Here is a 17,666-nt window from a genome sequence, read left to right as displayed (position 1 = left end):
CTCGCCTGCAAGGATAACTCTTTTGCGATTGCACATAGGTGGGTCTCCGTGGGCTTACGTGCCAATGGAGTAGGTGATGTACAGAACGTAGCTGGTCGTCACGAACGCAACGAGAAGCAAGCAGCCAGCTGCGGTCCACTTGGCGATGGGCTTTCGAAGCGCCTCCTTCCTTGCCTCTTCGTCGTCGTTGTGCATCTTGCGCTGGAGCTGCTTCTCGTTGAGTTTGAGCACGCCGCCAAAGTACTTTTTGTCGATCGCGTGGTAGACAAGGCCATAGATGACGTCGATGGACTTGAGTGCGATGAGGAAGGCGAATGCGTTGTTGAACTGGTTGCGTCCTCGCGGGGTCAGGTCTTGAATCGCGCCGAAAGAGACGTCCATGGTGACGGAACCCGCCGAGTTGAAGCACTTCCAGATTCCAAACGCCGTGCCGATCGAGGCCTGGTTCGGGACGAGCAGCGGAATACTTGCGATAAAGGGAAGCGCGTTGAACGAAAGAGCGACGCTACCGAGCACGACGGGGACGTAGGCGTTGACGTCCGAGAAAACAAGCAGGACAAATACGAGCACCCACAGAGCGGCGCAGCCCGACACATAGTACATGCGTCGTCCAAAGAGGTCGAACATGAGGCCAAGCAGCGGCGTCAGGACGATGGGCGGAACCTGGCCCACCGAGGAAGCATAGCCAGCCATGAGCTTGGACTTGCCACGCGTCAGCTCAACCACCTCGGCGAGATTGGCATTGTAAGCGTTGACTGCGCCGGACTGCAGAACTTGGGTCATGGTGATGAGCCAGAAGGAGGCAGGGATCGTGCCAAGGCTCAGTGTGAGCAGCTTCCAGTGGCGGTGGGAGAACGGTCGAAGGGTACGCGGCTTCACGTATGGTTTGCTCTCCTTGGACGGCGTGTCTTTGGTGAGGCTGGAGGCTGAGTTGTTGTTGGAGGCAGCAAGGGAATTTGAAGCCGAACGCGAAGCTTCCTGTGCCGCAAGCTGGCGACCGGTAACAACGCGCATTTGTCTTGGCAGCGAGCGTTCGTACATCACGTAGACGGCGTTGAGCACGAGGGTGACAGCGCACAAGATGGCCGAAAGCCAGAAGGACCAGTACCACTTGCCCGTCGCTTCTCCCACTGGGATGGAGCTCATCTTCCCCATGACGTTGAAGACACGGCCCATGGCGATGTCCAATCCATAGACGAATCCGAGCCAGCCGGCACTGGAGAAGGAGGTGTACCACTTGCTGCTCTTCTTCGAAGCCGTTTCCGGCTTGGGCTCGGCCTGCGCATCTTCGGCTTCCGGCTCGTTGTCGATGAGCTGGTTGCCTCGGCACCAGTGGGTGTAGAGCTTGGACTGACTCGTCTCGATGGTTGTGCTGCCAAAACCGAAGATGATCTGGCCAGCCAGGATGGTTGCGAAGCTGCTGCGATGACCGCCGACGGCTCGAACGATGCTCCCGACGAGGATGGCGGTGCTGGAGAGGAGCGAGGTGATACTGGGACCGTAGTAGTCGATCATGATGCCCGAGAAGAGCGGAAGTACGCCGTTGACCAGCTGTTCGGCTGAAGCGATCGCGCCGTAACGGGCGTTGTTGACCCCGGGGACTTTCTTCTTGAGGGTCGACTTGAGCGGCGAGAGGGACGACTGAGCAAAATTGTTTCCGACTTTGAAGCAAGTAAGGATCGTCGAAGACGTGCAAGAGGGTCAGACACGGATACTGACATGGTCAAAGGGATGGCGAGTGGGACGAGGGACAACATACGCGTGAAAAAGATGATCATAAGCAGAGCTGGAACGCGATGCTTCCAGGTCGCTCCGACGGCACCGGCCTGAGCGTCCAGAATGCCATCTTGGTCATGGACGTTGGCAGGGAGATGAGGAAGGATGGTGGCCGCAGCGACATGCTCGCTTGATTGCGCGTCCTTCTCGGACGGCGGCGAGAGAGACGAGGTGGAGCGGGTGGGTTCAATGTCGGCAGCTCGGACCGTGTCCGGGGCCGCGGCTACTTCACCAGGTTGAGCGGGTTGCGACATCTCTTGCAACTTTTGCAAAGGTGCTGAGGCCTTCAGGTTGTACCTATGGTGAGGCGGAAAGAGTGGACAACAGAAGTCTTTGCACGAGGGGAAATGAAACGCTAACCTTGTTGTCCTTCTTATAAGGGTGGGCGAGGCAGAAGATTTTCACCCGAACCAGAACTGCGATCAGATAAAGCAAGGGCTCAGGAACGGAAGAGTGTCTGGGCAAAGGCAGGGTAGGCGAACCACCAGTGCGAAAACGCTCGTGCAGAGACAGTTTTCTTCTGACCACGGCGGTCTGAGGGAAATAATCCAGACGCGGGAAGAAGCAGAGGGGGACGCTCCAATCACGATCAGATTAGATGCAGCCGAGGGCCTCGCGCTGCGCTGCGCAGCGTCTGGACCCTCTTCGGACAGAATCGGGCGACCGTACGGATCGAAGAGGACAAGGCAGAACGAACCCAGGCTCAAGATGTACCGAGACTCGGCAGGGCTGCAGCCGCTCGCGTTCGGATCAGATAGCGCAGCGTGCATCAGCTGGCTGCATACGCTCAAGGAGGGCAAAATTTGCACAGCGGCCCTACTCTGTCCGGAGCCGAGCTGCCATTCGCCCATGTGGGTTCACCGACGTTGCGTTCCTTGGTGATCAACGCTTTGAACCCTGTCAGCTGGTCCAGGGTCTCTGAAAGTTTTCGCGGTTCCACACTCCGACGGTTCAACGCGACCCTCACACCAGCGGGGCTTGCAACTCCGCGCACAGACATCCGCATAAGTTTCAATGCGCGCGGTCCCACCAAGTCTTGGCGCTTCGCTTCCAGCTTCATCGCGCGGTCCACAATTCGCCGGTCGCTCCGTACAATCCAATCACTCCTATTCACACCATGCGATCGCATGATGCTGTACGGACGGCTCCACTTGGTTTCGGCAATGGTCCAGACTTTTGATGAACCGGACCCTGAACGTAAAGACATGTTGCAGCACGTATAGCAAGACCGAGCGAGAAGACTGTTCTGTTCACCAGCTGAAGCAATCTTCCACCAGCGCAACGTCCGCTCCTATCTTGAGCAGCCTCACCACCTCTGCACGCACAGAATCGCACAGTGGAGCGGGACCGCACGTCGCAAAGACAATCCTGCCTGAATCCCCTTCCGTACCCATGTGGAGATGCCCGTGCACCGCCGCCATTCCCGGTCGGCCCTCGAGTCGCCGAACTTCGACCAGCCCGCCTCGGTTCTCGGCCAAGACGTCCTGGTCCGCTTTCCACCGGTCTTGCACCTCTGCTCCGATTCCGAGGTACCTTACCGGTGGATCGAGCGGCAAATCAGGCACCAACGTGCTGGACATGCATGAAGCGCTCCGGCAGCCCGTGTACCGCGAGCCTACTCTCGACCCCGCGTAAGCCTTGGCATCACCGTTCGTATGATAGCTGAAAAGCACCTTCCCTGCATCTTCTTGCTGAGCATGAGCGAATTTTCGGATGGACGGCGAGGGCAGACGATCGCCGTCGCACCCGTGTGGCCCTCGGTGCAAATTAGGTCGCGGACTCTGAAAGTTGACTTGCGACGAGATCGGAGAGAAGCTCGGATCAAAGGCGGAAAGCGTACTGATGCTCGAAAACGGGGTGCTGCTCCCACTCGTGTGGCGATAGACACCGTCTTGCAAGTAGGCCGGTATCGACAACTGCTGCTCCGAGAGCGTCGGCACGGTGTCCATCTCGTTACTCGCCTCGTACCTCAACCCTCTCCAGCACGGCGACCCGCCACTGGAAAGCTTCCCAGACCCAGGTGTCCTAGCATCTTCTCGGTAGGCGAGGGTGGCTGAAGATGAAGCCGAATCGAGAAGCGAGTAAGACGGCAATCCCTCCCACGTAGGTTTCAGTCTTGACGGAAGCCTGAGCTTGCGTTCAACGGCACCCACCTTTGTTGAACGCTCCGAATGATCCTTGCGCGGCGCAGTAAGATAGATGTCGATGGAAAGCTGGCAAAAGCTGCCTCCTCTCCTTCTAGCCTCTTGCACGAGTTCGGCAAGGTCGGCCCTTAGCACATCGAGGATGGTCTCGTTGCGCACGATCCAAACCAACTTGCACGTTTCCAAGCTGCGGTACTCGCCTCGAGCTGCCTTAGCAAACAGGGGGTAGCAGAATGTGACAGCGATGCCTCCAGCGACCAGCACGGCGTGGCGCGCTCCTTTCAAAGATGGACTTCGGCCAAACGGTCCATCGATCAACACCTTGACTTGCTTCGGCATCGAGCGTACCGCGTCTTGCAAGTATGGGTCTTTCGGCCCCCGATCCTCCGAACCTGACCAAGGCAACTCGTCCTGGGCAAGCTCGGACAGCTTCCGAGTAACGCCAGCCTGACGTTGGATGACGAGGTTAATGTAGCCCATGCCAGGGTCGCCGGATTTGCAGAGCCCGACGGCGAACACCGAAAAGGGATGATCGCCTACCCATTGCAATCTGGGAATCGTGATGCGGATATCGTCTCCAGCACCGATCCTAGCTGCTTCAAACGCTGAACTGCTGCAGAGCGAGCCCAAAGGTCTGCGAGGCTGTCTCCTCTCCAAATCCTCGGGATGAGGACGTGAAGAAAGGGCGGAGTAGCGGGCAGAGTCTGTCAACCTCAGGCGGGAAGCTGGGACCTCGATCCGAACGCCGATGTACGCCCCTTCGCCGTAAGAGGTGAGCACCGCTCTACGCATCGGCCCGGCAGCGTCGCAGTATCTCCACGAAAAGGACATACAGATCCTTCCCACCAGACGGACCGTTCGATCGAACGCCCAAAAAGCTGCCGAAAGCTCTAGGACAAGGACCTGCAATCGAAGCTGCACGCGCAAGTCAACAGCATCCAGGTCAGTCTCAGAACCATGTATTGAGCCGAGTGTCTCTGACAGAGGTCCGAGCTACTCACGCGTCCTTGATGGAGGAGCTTGATATGGAGGTAGGTGGTGACGACCATGAGCAAGGCCATTGCGATGTGCGTGAAGACAAAAACCTCGTAATGCCTCTTGCGAAAGCTTCTGAGCGACAGATTAACGAGACCTGAAAGCATTACAGTGGCGACGATGCCCCACCGTACCGCTGGGACCTTGAGGCTGGCCGTATTGGCAACGGAGAAATGGAAAATGAGGGCATTGCACAGGATGTGAGCCGCGACATGCATGTAGCACATCCTCGCGATCCACCGATGAAAGAGCATCATCGTATTCATCGATAGCTGGCTTACCATCGCCACTGGCGTCCGTTTACTTGCGAGCAGGGTCAGCATGGGTAGCTGCGCGATTCCAAGCATTGCACCTCTGTTGGCCACATGGCGCAGCGTCTGATCACGACGGCTGACACGATCCGACCCGATGAAGTAGGTGTTGTGACCGACGTAAAGCGAGTAGAACGAGACGAGAGGGACGATGTTTGCCGCCAACATGGCCACTAGCAGTAGCATTTCGAGCCGCAGCGGAAGCTGTATTGTGATCCAGCGGAACATCCCCTTGCCACAGGCCAATACCTGAGAGTGATGGGTGGATCCGAGTGGATGCTCAGACAGGTTTGCCTGCCAACATCTGGCGTGTCGAGATAGGGTTCGATGGAAGCGAGGGCTGAGATACTCGATGAGTCTACTTATGCTGCAAGCGAGGACGAGAGCAGCAAAGAGGCTCCATATGATGAACCTAAGCGGGTTCCGGTGGCATCAGACAGCAACGCGTCAGCATATGCAAGCCATTTCTCGCATGTCTGACGACCCTAATGATACCTACGTAGCGACGCAGGGTACTTTGTACGAGTTGTAGTAGTAGTGACGGAACGTCTCCCAGCCAAACTCCCTCTGCTCTTCTGACAGTGAGTTGATGTGGTCGAACGCGAATGAGTCGAGGATCCACGGTGGCGAGATCATTGCGGGCAGACCGGGCTCAGCGATGCTACAAAGTGTCGTATGTGAACAGGATAAGAGGAACCACGTTGAGTGGCAGCGAGTCAGGCTAGGGCGCCGGCTCTGGCTCCAGGATGTTGTAGAAGACTCGACAGTGCAGAGAGGTAGGAGAGAGGCGGCGGTACAGGAAGACCGGTCTGCTCAGGAGCCCCGTAACGACATGTCGTATATAAGTAAGAGGCTTTTAACGGAACTGTTGAAGCTCTGCAGGGATCGGATGCAGGTACCGCAGACAGGAGCATCGAGCCCCACTCTTTGTCAGAGCCCTCACGCACGGTTTTGCTCTGCCCTGACGCCATGTCACTGCCGTCTAAAGTGGCAGTTAAAGGCTGTGTCGCTCTGTGGCGTGCTCAACCCTTTTCCTTAGGCTCGAGGCTCTGACGTATCATTGCAGGCATCCGCCTTCATGGTTCCGGGAAGAATGAAGGAGGAACGGGCGAAATTAGTAACGTGGCAAAGTGCTTGCCTCTGAGGTGGACTTTGTGCATCTCGGCCACTGCACTTAACTGAAGTAGCGGGTGCGAGCAGGATTCTGCCATGCATTCCGGTTCCATTGCCTCGCTGCCGAACAGGTGGTGCGTTCCTCGTTGCGGATCAGCTGATATGCAAATGAGGCGGATCAGCTGACGTGCATATTGAGCCAAGAAAGACATTGCAGAATGCGAAAATAAAAATAAAGCAGGACCGCGCAGCGGAAAGCCCTTATTGAGCGGCAGTCGTAAGGAACGAACAAGATGAACAACAAGTGGACCGAAGCAGCGGACCAGCCGTGTCCTTCATGTGTTCGGGGTCCGAAGAGCTCTTCTCTCGTTGGCCTCACTCAGAAGGGTGTCCAGCCTTTGACGCTGACACTGTTCTCGAGTAAGGCGCACGGTTCGCGGGGTCGGCTTTATATGAAGTCGTGCGGATCTCGATGGTCCGCAGCAGAAGTAGCACACCCAAACGTTCCGCTGGTCCGAGCAATTTGATTTATTATTTATTTTTTTGGCTCTTTTTTCTTCAAATTATGTAAGGGAAGGGCCCGCACATTTTGACGTGGACATGACGGTCACCAAGCAGCTGTCAAGTCATCCTCAGTTCAAGTGCCGAGTGCATCAGCTTGGCGACTCAAAGCGGATCACCAGCAAGACCCTCAAAACCATCACAGTTCGAGCGTGTGCGGAAAGTTGACAAGCTGTCCAAGTCATTGTATTCACTGCACATCCCTCTCGTCGGCGTGCGGAAACAGTTTATACATATCATTTTGATGGCCTCCCGAGACAGGCTCTGAAGGCCGAGCCCGGTCAGATTTGGGTATTACCAAGTGAAGCAGTCTTCGACCAGGTCCACGTGGTAACCCTTCTTGAGCATGTCGACCGTCTCGACCCTAACGTCGTCGCACAGGCTCGGGGGACCGCAAAGACCGACAACCAAGCCCCCTTTCTCTCGGAGCTCATCGCTGTCAAGATGGCCGAACAAGGCCGTGGAAAGAACAGGGGGCCGTCCAAGAGTCCTCTTGATCTTGATGACATCTTCATGGCCTTGAGCAGAGTTGCCACTCTCAGTCTGACGCTGCTTCTCCCCTCCTTTCTGTTCGTCAATCCCGTCGACGAATTCGAAAGAGGGCGTCAAGTCCTTGTGACTCGCGCCATCTGATGAGCACGCCTGCTCCTTGTCTTCGTTCGATGAGAGAGACGTCGATGAGGACAGATGTGCCAATGTGTCCACTCCATCCGAATGCGGCATCTCCTGCACGACTGTCGAAAGAGACGAAGATGCTGCGGTGACGTGCAAGTCGATGGAAAACTTGCAGGTCCTCCAATCATCCTGGCCATGCATCTCCTTGATGAGGCTCTCGAAAGATTCGCTGACGAAGTTGAGTAGCCCTGCATAAGAGAAGCGACGCGTCGTTAATCAGCTCGGTCTTCAGCTTGGGATTCATGTTCGATGCATCGCTGCGCAAGCGTGGGGTTTGATGTAGTGGCACTTACCTTCGTCCCGAACGAGCCAGACAAGCTTGCACGACTTGAGCTTCGCTGATCTGCTGGCTTTGACAGCGGCCACAAACAAGGGCCAGCAGAAAGTGACGGCGATACCACCTGCGACCAGAACCAAGTGCGAGGCTTCGGAAAGATCCGGAATTACTCCGAAAGGCCCTTCGATCAGCACTGCTACTTCGCGACCGGTCTCGCCTGTGCTTGCGGCCTCCATGTCTTTCTCGAGGGTTCCTGTGCTCGCGCGATTGTCTACCAATTGAGACATCTTGCGGGTGATTCCGGCTTCGGTCTTGACGAGAAGGTCAACATAGCCTTGAGCTGGCGAGTCCTTCTGCAGCCCAACGTCATAGACGGTGAAGGGATGCTCGCCGACCCATTGCAGGCGGGGGATGGTGACGCGGATATCATCTCCAGCCGCAATGCCGCCCGGGAGTCTTGACTGGCCTGGAAGTCTCAGCCTAGATGCTGGGATCGTGATTCGCAGCCGAGTGTACTTGCTGCTCGTCGCGTCCAACGAAGACACCAAGGCCGTAGCGCACTTGATGCTCGGGAATTTCCTAGCCGGAGAAGCCTCCGACGAAGTGGAAGAAAAGGACAGGAAGACGCGGCTGGCAAAGCGAACGGCTCGGTCAAATGCCCAGACTCCTGCCGCGATCTCGGTCATCACCACGAAGAGTTGAAACTGCAAAGGTGACAAGAGAAGGACGCATTTTGCAGAAGGTCAGCAGCTTGTTGCAAGTATGTCCGGGGCTTTGCTGAAAACAGAAACGTGAAAGATTCTTACCCTGCTCGAGTGGATCAAAGCGATGTGCAAATACGCTCCCAATACGGCGAAAAAAGCCATCAGAATGTGCAGCATAACGAAGATCTGAAGCAACAGAGAGAATGAGGGAGATACCGTCAGTGTCAAATGCATGACAAGAATGCAATGTTGTGTGGCGATGCGTGTACATACCTCGTAAGACCACTGTCGCAGAGCCCGGAGGGACAAGAAAATAAGACCAAACATCATGCTGAGCGAGACAACGCCCCACTTGACGTAAGCGTCTTCGAGCAAGAGTGCCACACCTGCCGCACCTTCGCTCTGCACGTAGATCGCCGTGAAGGCAGCAGTGTGAAGGAGAATCTGAATCCAGACCCATCTTGAAATCCATCGATGGAAGAGCATGAGTCGATTCATGCCGAGGCCAGCGACGATGGCGAGCGGGGTCCGTTTGCTTGCCATGAGGATGAGAAGAGGCAGCTGGGCAGTGCCAAGGACCGCGGTGCGATCGGCAAGGTGCCTGTACATCTGATCGCGCTTGCTTGTGGGACCGGGATAGAAGGTGTTCTTGTCTCCAACGTAGAGATCGTAGAAAGCGACGAGCGGGAGGAAGTTGGCCAGGGATAGACATAGAAGAATGATGGCTTCTCCGCGAAGGGGCAGCTGGAGGGTCAGCCAACGCAAGCCTGGGACGCTTGCAACGACGGAATGCTTGCGGGCTACGAGTGGATGCTCCGATATGTGTGCACGAAAGAGCCTGAACTTCCTCCTGCATCGATCATGTGCCCCGGGCCAAGCCCAGGCAACGAATTTGTTGGCGCTCGCGGTAAGGATCAGGAGAAGAAAGAGCCCGTAGATGACAAAGCTGAACATCGATAGGGTCGGGTCAGCGTCTGATGATCAGGATGAGGGAGACTTTATTGATGACAACTCACGAGCTGTAGCATGGCACCTTGTATGAGTTGTGATTGAAGTGTTGATACGTGGCGATGCCGTCGAGACGCTGTTCAGGAGGTAGCTTGCTGATACGACGCAAGGCCTTCTTGTCTAGTTCCCAAGGCTTGGCGATCATCTTGTGACTTCAAGACGACAAAGCGGAAGTCAGGTAAAAGGGGCGGGTCGAGTTGCAGAAGAGTATTGAGGAGAAGTGAGAGGGGTTCGAGTCGAAAAGAAGGCTCTTATATCCACGACGAGTGCGGTCTGCAGGCAGTGAGCTGACATAGCCGATTCAAGGGACATGCTCAGTCCCAGTTCACGTGGCTCGGCTCTGAAACGTGGAGAGTGACAGCGACTGCTTCATGGAACGACCCTCCGAACAGGCAAGGCTTTTGCGCAGGAACACAGAGGTGCAAAGGAGGAGTTTTGACTGCCTTTTCCGCATGTTTGTAGCGCGAGCACTATGTGATAGAGCCGACGCTGCTTCCCGAACTTTGAAAAGTAGACGAGAAGCAGTCTGGGAGCCAAGTCGCACAAGAAAGTGAGGGGGAGCGCTCTGATTGGTCGATCTGCTCTTCGAAAAGCGAGTCTGAAGTTCCACTTTGCGCATGAACAGCAAGTGAGTGCGGAAAGCCGATGCCGCAAGAGCCGATGGGTGGGCAGTTGCAACGTGGCACGGAAGCGGCGGTGGTTGGGGCTCAATTCCGCTCATGCCTGCGGTGTGCGGAAGGGGCGCGAATGCATGCCAAGTTTCACGTTGATGTAGTTTTATCAGATGGTAAAAGCGCAATCTGAGATCCCCCTTCGAATGCGGCTCAAGTGCAGGTGCCATTGAAACGGCGCGCGAAAGAATGAAGGACTTGAAAGCACAACGCCGACGTCGCAGCTGCTCAATGCAAGCCGTGGGAACGCACAATTGTTGAGAGTCCCGTCGCTTAAGGTTCGCCACTATTGTGTGGTCGATATGCTTAACTTTGAGCGACTGAACCTCGGAAGCCTTTCACCTGAGCGACCAATCGCAATCCGTGGCGGGACACTGTCTCTGCACTGGCCCGTGCTGCAGCGGAGCCGAAGAGGCGCACTTTTCATTTCAGACGGTCCTTCAATCGTACTTCCGACAGTGACTCACATTGGATTCCAAAGCTGCGGTAGATTCGCGAGGCAGCGGCCTGAACGAGTACAGTAGAGGAGGGGCCAGGTCGTCGGTGTCTCGTGAGTCTGCACTGTCGGACGTCGCTGCATCAAAGCTGCAGACGCGATTTTCTCGCGTTTTTTTTTTTATCAGATGTCGATCCAATCAGATAAGCTCCGGTCGTCAGCGCAGTAACCACCGCTCGTGCCAGGAGTGCTGGTCCGCACACCCCTCTTCGCGGAGCCGCACTTGGCCATCCGGCATCGTCTGTGGGTCCGGTTCGTTCCGCACACAGTCCAGTCCGCTGCACTTTGGTCGGCGCTGGAATCCAGACGCGAATACGCTAATGCACCGCTTGCATACAATGCCACACAACACAGTCGGCTGCATCTCATCCCTCCGCCCACGTCGAGCTTTCAGCCAATGATGTCCTTCTTTGACTTTCATCTCAGATGCAATGCATAATCTGATGGTCACCGCACCTCGCCTCACCTCGCTTTGACTTCGAGGTAGCTCAAGAATGATGTCGAGCGCAGTTTGCCTCGCGACAATCCCGTAAATCCTTTTCACGTCTAGGGCAAGCCTTTGCTTCTTCTTCGGATGTCGTTGTCCCGAATCAAATGGCAATGGCATGAATTCGATTTGAGATCTCATGAGCAAAAGGGAGTTTGATTCGTAGAAAAAGACGAAAGAGCAAAAGCTGTCAAAAATCACGCAAGCGCAAGGTTAAGCACCGTAGCCGAGTAGGCTGGAAGCGTCACTGTCAGAGATCCGTCGCTTGTGAGCTGGGCGCCCTGTGGCAGTCCGCTCGAGCTGCTCTGCGGAACGACAGCCTGCGGGTTGCTGAGCGTGTTGGCGGCCTGCGGGTCGTTGCCCTTCATCTGCCAGCTCTTGGCCCCGTTGGCCGACAACTTGGCACCGCTGCCCAACTGCACCTTGACGTCTCGAGCCGCTGCGTTGGTGTTGATCAGTTTGGCAACGAGATGGCCTTGACCGTCGGAACCGAAGGAATGATAGATGTGCGAAGAGTTTGTGGGCGTCGACAGGCTCGTATCGTGGATCTGCTCGATCGGATAGTTGCCCCAGGCATACTGAATGTAGTACGAAGTCGACTTGACCATTTGGCCGGCGTTGAAACTCAGCAGGTCCGGCGTCCACTGCGTTAGATTGGTGCCTTCATTCTGGAAGAGCGGCGCGTAGGCAGCACTATAGAAGATGTCCCCGTTGCGCTCGGCGCCGGCAAGGAACGTCGCCTCGGCCAAAGCACCGATCAGCGTCGGATGCTTCAAGCGTCCAGGCCCAGAGTAGATGTCCGAGTCATTCGTCAAACCACTATTGATCACCGCATATTCGAGCTCCCAGATAGGAATCGCTCTTGACGTAGCGTCCATGCCCTCTGCAAAGGCGAAGAGCTGGGAAGGCGTGGCGTACAAATGGTCGTCTACAGCCTTGGCGCCCTCGACGCCATTAAGCAGCGTAGATGCGATGAGAGTTAGCTGCGGGAACTCTTTGGCGATGGCATCGCGGAAGGCAGCCCAACGGTATGGTCCGTAGGTCTGTACGGCCGCGCCGAGCCAATCCTCGTTGCCGATCTCGACATGTTGGAACTTGTAAGGAGCTGAGCGGCCGTACGACTTTCGCAGATCCGCCCAGCGACCGGTGGTATCGAGGAGGAAATGGAGCTGGTTGAGCGCCGACTGGATGTAAGGGCCGAGCTGGTTCTGCGGGACCGCCTTGCCATCCAGCGAGTAGCCGGCGTAGATTCCCAAAATCGCCTGGGCTCCCCATTTCTCTGTTAGGTCCATGAGCTCCATTAGCCCGAGGCCCTCTGTGTTCCAGTCCGAAGTCCAGGTCGGGGTTCGGCCGGGGCGGTTCTTGAGATCGCCGACAGCGTTGGTCCAGTTGAACCAAGATGGGATGTTGTTGCCCTCGAGGTCGTTGCCGCCAGGCAAGCGAACATACTTGGGCTTGATGTCGGCAAGCGCCTGCGCCAAGTCTGGCCTCGCCACGGTGCCTTGCCACGTGGGTGGCGTGAGCGAGACGAGGTTGACCTGGAAGCCGTCGTTGCAAGCGCCTTGCGTCTTGATAGCAAAGACGTTGTTGTTGTTGCTGGCCGCCTGTGACGGTGTCAAAGTGGTCTCGAACTTCTGCCATTCTCCTGAAAGCTTCAATGGGAGTGTTTGCTTGGCGAAGGTCTTGGAGGAGTCGCTCGAGTAGAGTCCGACCTCGACTGGGACGGTGGTGGGCTTGCCAGTAGGAGAACGAGCGTAAAAGGCGAGCTTGTAAGGCTGCTTGGTCACACTGAAGCCCTCGAAGCCCGAGTTGGCAATGCCACAAGAGTCGGTCTTCTGGCCTGTTACGATAGCGGACTGGGGCAACGCTGCCGACAGCGAGTTGTCGAGGGAGAGGGTGAGCTCGGTACCCTTTGAGGTACCGGTCCAGTGAAGGAGGGAACCCTTGCCGAGGGCGTTGTTGGTGTTGGCGGCATTGCTGACATTGTCCTGGAAGGCCCTGTTGCGGATCGTCTCGGCGTAAAGGCCGCCATCCGTGCCGCTAAGATGTTTTTTTTTCATTTAGCATTATGTCTACACAACTACAAGAATCTTAGATCTTTACCTGTTTATGTTCGTTTCGATGAAGGCAGCGAGAGCGAACTTGGATTGCCTCGAGGGCTTGGCTGCAACGTTGTAAGTGACTGCAGGAGAGGAAGCCGCAGCAGTGGAGAGAGAAGAGGAGGAAGGAGCTGCGCCGACGGACTCGAATAAGCAAGCGCCCAAGGTCAAGGCCAAAGCGACCCAAGAGAGGCTCAGTGACTTCATCGTGGTCTCGCGGGGCAGGGCAGAGTAGGAGGAGCTGGTGAAATCGGCGTGGGGAATGGCGTTTCTTTCTTTTCACCCAGCGGCTTTATATGGTCGCACCACTGCGTGTGTTTGTGGAGCTCTTCCCCCGCGCGGGGCTCACTGGCAGCGAAGCCAAGTCAGTGTCGTGCATGCGGCTCATCGACCTCTTCACAGTGTTTCGACCGGGCGCCAGGACAGCGGAACGAGGCAGGAGCGGGATCTCGGTCTCCGCATCTGAATATTCGGGAAAAACGCTGATCTTGCTCTGCGGGCAAGGCGAACGCAGATCATCCACAGGGTCTCACGTCTGATACGCACACGATCATGAGCCCCAGGTGGCAATGCAACGCGAGCGGGGCGCAAGAAGAATGCCTCGGAGATCTGTCCAACAGATTGCGGGGGGCGGTAAAGGTGCGGATTTATTTTTATTTCACACACTAACTGACGTGAGGCAAATTGCCGAGCAGAGTCGCGTCCACCGGCGACTTGGTATTTCGTTTCCCTCGCCGCGACTTCAACACGTGCTCGCAGAAGTCGATACCGTAAAGGCTGGCGCTTGCAAGACGAGACGGTCTTCGACGCGCTCAATTGCTTGCGCGTCTGTCATCGACCCAATTTTGCCAGCCTACCGACGACTGTGAGAGGCGAGGCCGATGCGCGACTTCGCCGGTGAAGCTCCACCGAGGCTCGGCTAAGTGACGCGCAAAGAACCCCGTCGTGTGGTGGCCTACGAACAGCGGCCAACCCCGCATTCGTTCCCTGCTGTCGGCGAAGAACAGGAGGGGAGAATTCCGGCATCGCTTGGCGCGCCCCGAGGCGCTGCCCGCAGGACACCTCTATTCCTGCGAACCGGGTCGGAAGCACTCATGACACGTCAAGGTGGTCGTACCTTTCTCTGCGAATCGATGCATATGCGGGGATTACCGCGGCAATCTCTTCTTCGCCGGGCCGTGCGCATGCAGTCAACGAGCCGCTCAACATGTCAAGAAGCTTCTGACGAGCCTTTGGTACGACCACCGCGTGCTCTCACCCCGCAATCGTCGCCGATAGACTTCGGCAAGTCATCTCGCTTAGCGCTCAGCGGTCAATCGCTTCTCTGCCCCGCCTTCTGCATCGGCTTTCTCCCTTCCAGACGCCGGTCGCTCTTCCAAACCTCGACTCGGACCGACGGGCTCTCGAGAGTGAGTCTAACACCTGCAGGTTTTTAAAGTCATGTCCATCGCGTTGCGGTCTCACAATTTGCGGAATTTCGCTCCTCCACTCTTGCGGAAGAGTGCGTGCGAGGCCGAGTGCGGGATCAGAGCTCTCTCGATGCGAAGCTTCTTGTTCTTGCCGCAAGTCTCTACCCTCCCTTCCTACCACCTTACTCAACATTTGCAACATGTCCTTGATATGACCGCAACTCAGAACTCGCTATCGCCTCCGCCTTTGCGCGATGCGAGCTCGGTCGCGGATAATGGCGCCGTACCGCTGCCCCCACGGCCCCACTTCCAAGATGAGACGCAGCGTCTCTTCTCAGCTTGCAAGCAGTTGAGGCTCGGCCAGATGGTCGCCGTGCCCCACTTCACCCTCCTCGACTCAATGGCTGCTGTCAAGATCCTGGACGCACGCATGGACTCGGGCATGCAACTTCCGCAGTCGCAGCTTCCAGAGTCGGATCGTCTCGACCCTTCTCTCCTCTCCCAACCGCAGCTCGACTTTGATCCCCTTCGACCGCTCACACCTGCCGACGTGCTCTGGATCATGGATCGTCTCCTCGCATGCGAAGCGGCCTGGCATCAGGGATCCGCGCTGTCGCAGACCTTGTATACCTGCCTCTACTTTCACGATCTCAAGCTTCTATCGCCCAAACATCCTCGCCTGCAGCAGTCGTCGCCTGAGCTCGCCGCACACCAGCCGCAAGAACCCTTAGAACTGATCTACAAGGTATTGCGCGCATTCATCCTCGCCACCGTCAAAACAATCGACATTGCTTGGTCCGAGCTCACGTCCAGGCAGCATCTTCAAGACGGCGAAGACTACTCCTCCGACAAGAACGGTCTGAGCTTGCTCGAAACCACAGACACTGGCTACGTCATCGCCGAGCTTCAAGACGCCATCGACTGGATCAAGTCCCAATCACGCGTCCTGCAAAAGCACCTTGCCGAGTCGCTCACCACCAGGCTCAACTTTCGCAAGCAGATGCTATATGCTGTACGTCTACTGCAAGCTCCCGCCGAGGCGGCTCCCTTGGACGTGGTCATGCATGCCAAGTTTGCACGACGAAATCTTGCTCTCCTGCAACCTTCCTCCTCGTCCCACGCCTCACTCTCTGCTCATCTCGATGCACAACCAAGCTCGGTCCAGCCTCTCGGTCTCCCCGATCGTTCTTGCGCCCCTTCCTCGGCCGCAATCGCTGCTTTCGATCCCGCCTACAACCGTCGTCTCGCCTGGTGCCAGCCGCTGCGTCCAATCTCGCTCCCCCGTCCGAGCGACACATGTCGCATCTTGGACAACATCCTCCAAGAGCTCCAGCAAGTCGTCCAGGTGCTCCAGCAGCCAGGATTCGCCTCATGGAAGACCTTCTTCACACATCGAGCAATCAGCTATCAGACAGATCAGCCAATGTCCGCCACGCCATACGTGCGCTCGCTCTTTCAAACGGCCGTATGCGATCGTAGCATGATCGCTTGCCGATTGCCTCTCGATTGGATCACCGAGGCGTTCTTCCACGAGGTGGCGCTCGTAGATCCGCTCTTGCTCAGGCGTGCATCCCGCATCGGCCGCGCCAACGTCGAAGGCGGCTCTCACACCCTCTGGAACGCGCCACCGCCCATCGGACAGCGCATCCACTACTTCACCCAGCGCGTCTCGGGCCAACTGGTCCAGTATCTCTCGACTCTCTCCCAGAATCGCGCGCGGTGCAAACGCACAATGGCCTCGAGACTCTACCGAGAGTGGGTCAACATCTCGAGCGAAGCCAGCGACATCGGCCGCCAGCTCGAGGCGTGCCTTGCCCCGGGCGAGCGCTACATCCCCGACTCCCTCTTTGCAGCCACGCAACACCTCGCGCTCGAGATCATGTCGCAAATCACCTTGGCAGGCTTCGAACTCGAGCTCTACGGACGTGGCATGGACCGTCAAAGCATGTGGTGGCTTGCCAGCCGCATACAGATGGAGCAGGGCATCGTCTGCACAGATCTTCGTGACGAGCTGTCAAGGTGCTTTGCGTCCGAATCAACCGACCGCAGACCGCGTCAGTACTCGGCTACCATCTCGTACTTGACGCTCCAGGTGCACCTTGCCCACGCTCTCGAGCACATGGCGGTGAGCGCGGTCTTGCTTGACCAAATCTCCCAGAGGAGTCGACGCGACGACGCTAAACGAACGGGCTGCTGGCCGCTCAGCCCAGAGGACGATGTCGCGCAGCTGGAACTGGCTAGGTCCGTGTTTGCAAGTCGCATCAAGTGGATGCGCTCCAACGGCCCCGGTCTCGGTGGACACGTCGGAGTGCAGTCCGAATTGCAGGCCGAGGACAAGCTTTGGACGGACCACCTTTCGTTCCGCTCGGCATCGGCTGAAGCGGAGAACGGTATGCTTGCATCAAAGGCACAAGAAAACCTCGAGGCCGCCATCACAAATCTGCAACAAGTCAGCGACGAATTGGCCGACCCTGCGAAGCATGACCATATGGCACAAGGACAGGTCCGCTTCGTCTCGTCGCTCTTGGTCACGGCGCGTCACAATCAGGCCACTCTTCAGCACGTCTCGAAGCCTCGAGGGTCCGGAGAATCACCCGTCTCAGGCCTGATCCCGGGCTCCAAGAACGAATGGGTTTTCGAACATCCATGGTTCCCAAAGTGGGTCCTCAGTAATTGAGCGGAACATCAACCAGCGGTCCTTCGGAAATCGTTTCCGTTGGACTGGTGATGTCCGCCGATCTCTCACAAGCTCATCAATATACCATCTTTCTGGACTCGGACTGACTGGCACATTGCCGCGCGTCGTTGTGACTTGGGAGAGAGCGTCCGTGGCGCGCCAGACGCGCGCTCACATTGAATTGAGGAGCACGGAGCTGCTTGACGAGTCCCGTCTTGTCTCA

The 17,666-nt window shown here is 56.9% G+C and overlaps 4 protein-coding genes across 4 annotated transcripts; 1 reads left to right on the top strand and 3 right to left on the bottom strand.

Annotated features, from left to right (window-relative positions):
* Positions 1-54: 54 nt before the first annotated feature.
* On the bottom strand, positions 55-6,718 carry PAN0_002c0908 (mfs transporter; the record flags this gene model as incomplete). Its single annotated transcript, XM_014803075.1, has 14 exons — positions 55-1,661; positions 1,760-2,073; positions 2,182-2,192; positions 2,364-2,549; positions 2,642-2,694; positions 2,920-2,967; positions 3,167-4,835; positions 4,922-5,105; positions 5,361-5,439; positions 5,629-5,678; positions 5,766-5,927; positions 6,173-6,248; positions 6,441-6,536; positions 6,679-6,718. The coding sequence occupies 14 exons, from the start codon at positions 6,716-6,718 to the stop codon at positions 55-57; spliced, it is 4,575 nt and encodes a 1,524-aa protein (XP_014658561.1).
* Positions 6,719-7,234: 516 nt separating this feature from the next.
* On the bottom strand, positions 7,235-9,749 carry PAN0_002c0907 (iron reductase; the record flags this gene model as incomplete). The annotated part of the gene is made up of 5 exons (XM_014803074.1): positions 7,235-7,803; positions 7,909-8,596; positions 8,699-8,782; positions 8,870-9,542; positions 9,613-9,749. 5 exons carry the CDS (start codon positions 9,747-9,749, stop codon positions 7,235-7,237), a joined length of 2,151 nt encoding a protein of 716 aa, XP_014658560.1.
* A 1,706-nt stretch (positions 9,750-11,455) lies between these two features.
* On the bottom strand, positions 11,456-13,564 carry PAN0_002c0906 (glycoside hydrolase; the record flags this gene model as incomplete). The annotated part of the gene is made up of 2 exons (XM_014803073.1): positions 11,456-13,298; positions 13,362-13,564. 2 exons carry the CDS (start codon positions 13,562-13,564, stop codon positions 11,456-11,458), a joined length of 2,046 nt encoding a protein of 681 aa, XP_014658559.1.
* A 977-nt stretch (positions 13,565-14,541) lies between these two features.
* On the top strand, positions 14,542-17,443 carry PAN0_002d0905 (amino-acid n-acetyltransferase subunit; the record flags this gene model as incomplete). The annotated part of the gene is made up of 2 exons (XM_014803072.1): positions 14,542-14,766; positions 14,993-17,443. 2 exons carry the CDS (start codon positions 14,542-14,544, stop codon positions 17,441-17,443), a joined length of 2,676 nt encoding a protein of 891 aa, XP_014658558.1.
* Positions 17,444-17,666: the final 223 nt, after the last annotated feature.

Source organism: Moesziomyces antarcticus (assembly GCF_000747765.1).
Source record: "Moesziomyces antarcticus DNA, scaffold: scaffold_v10002, strain JCM 10317, whole genome shotgun sequence".
Taxonomy (NCBI): domain Eukaryota; kingdom Fungi; phylum Basidiomycota; class Ustilaginomycetes; order Ustilaginales; family Ustilaginaceae; genus Moesziomyces; species Moesziomyces antarcticus.
The sequence above is the reverse complement of the archived record's forward strand: the minus strand, read 5'-3'. Positions and strand labels throughout refer to the sequence as shown.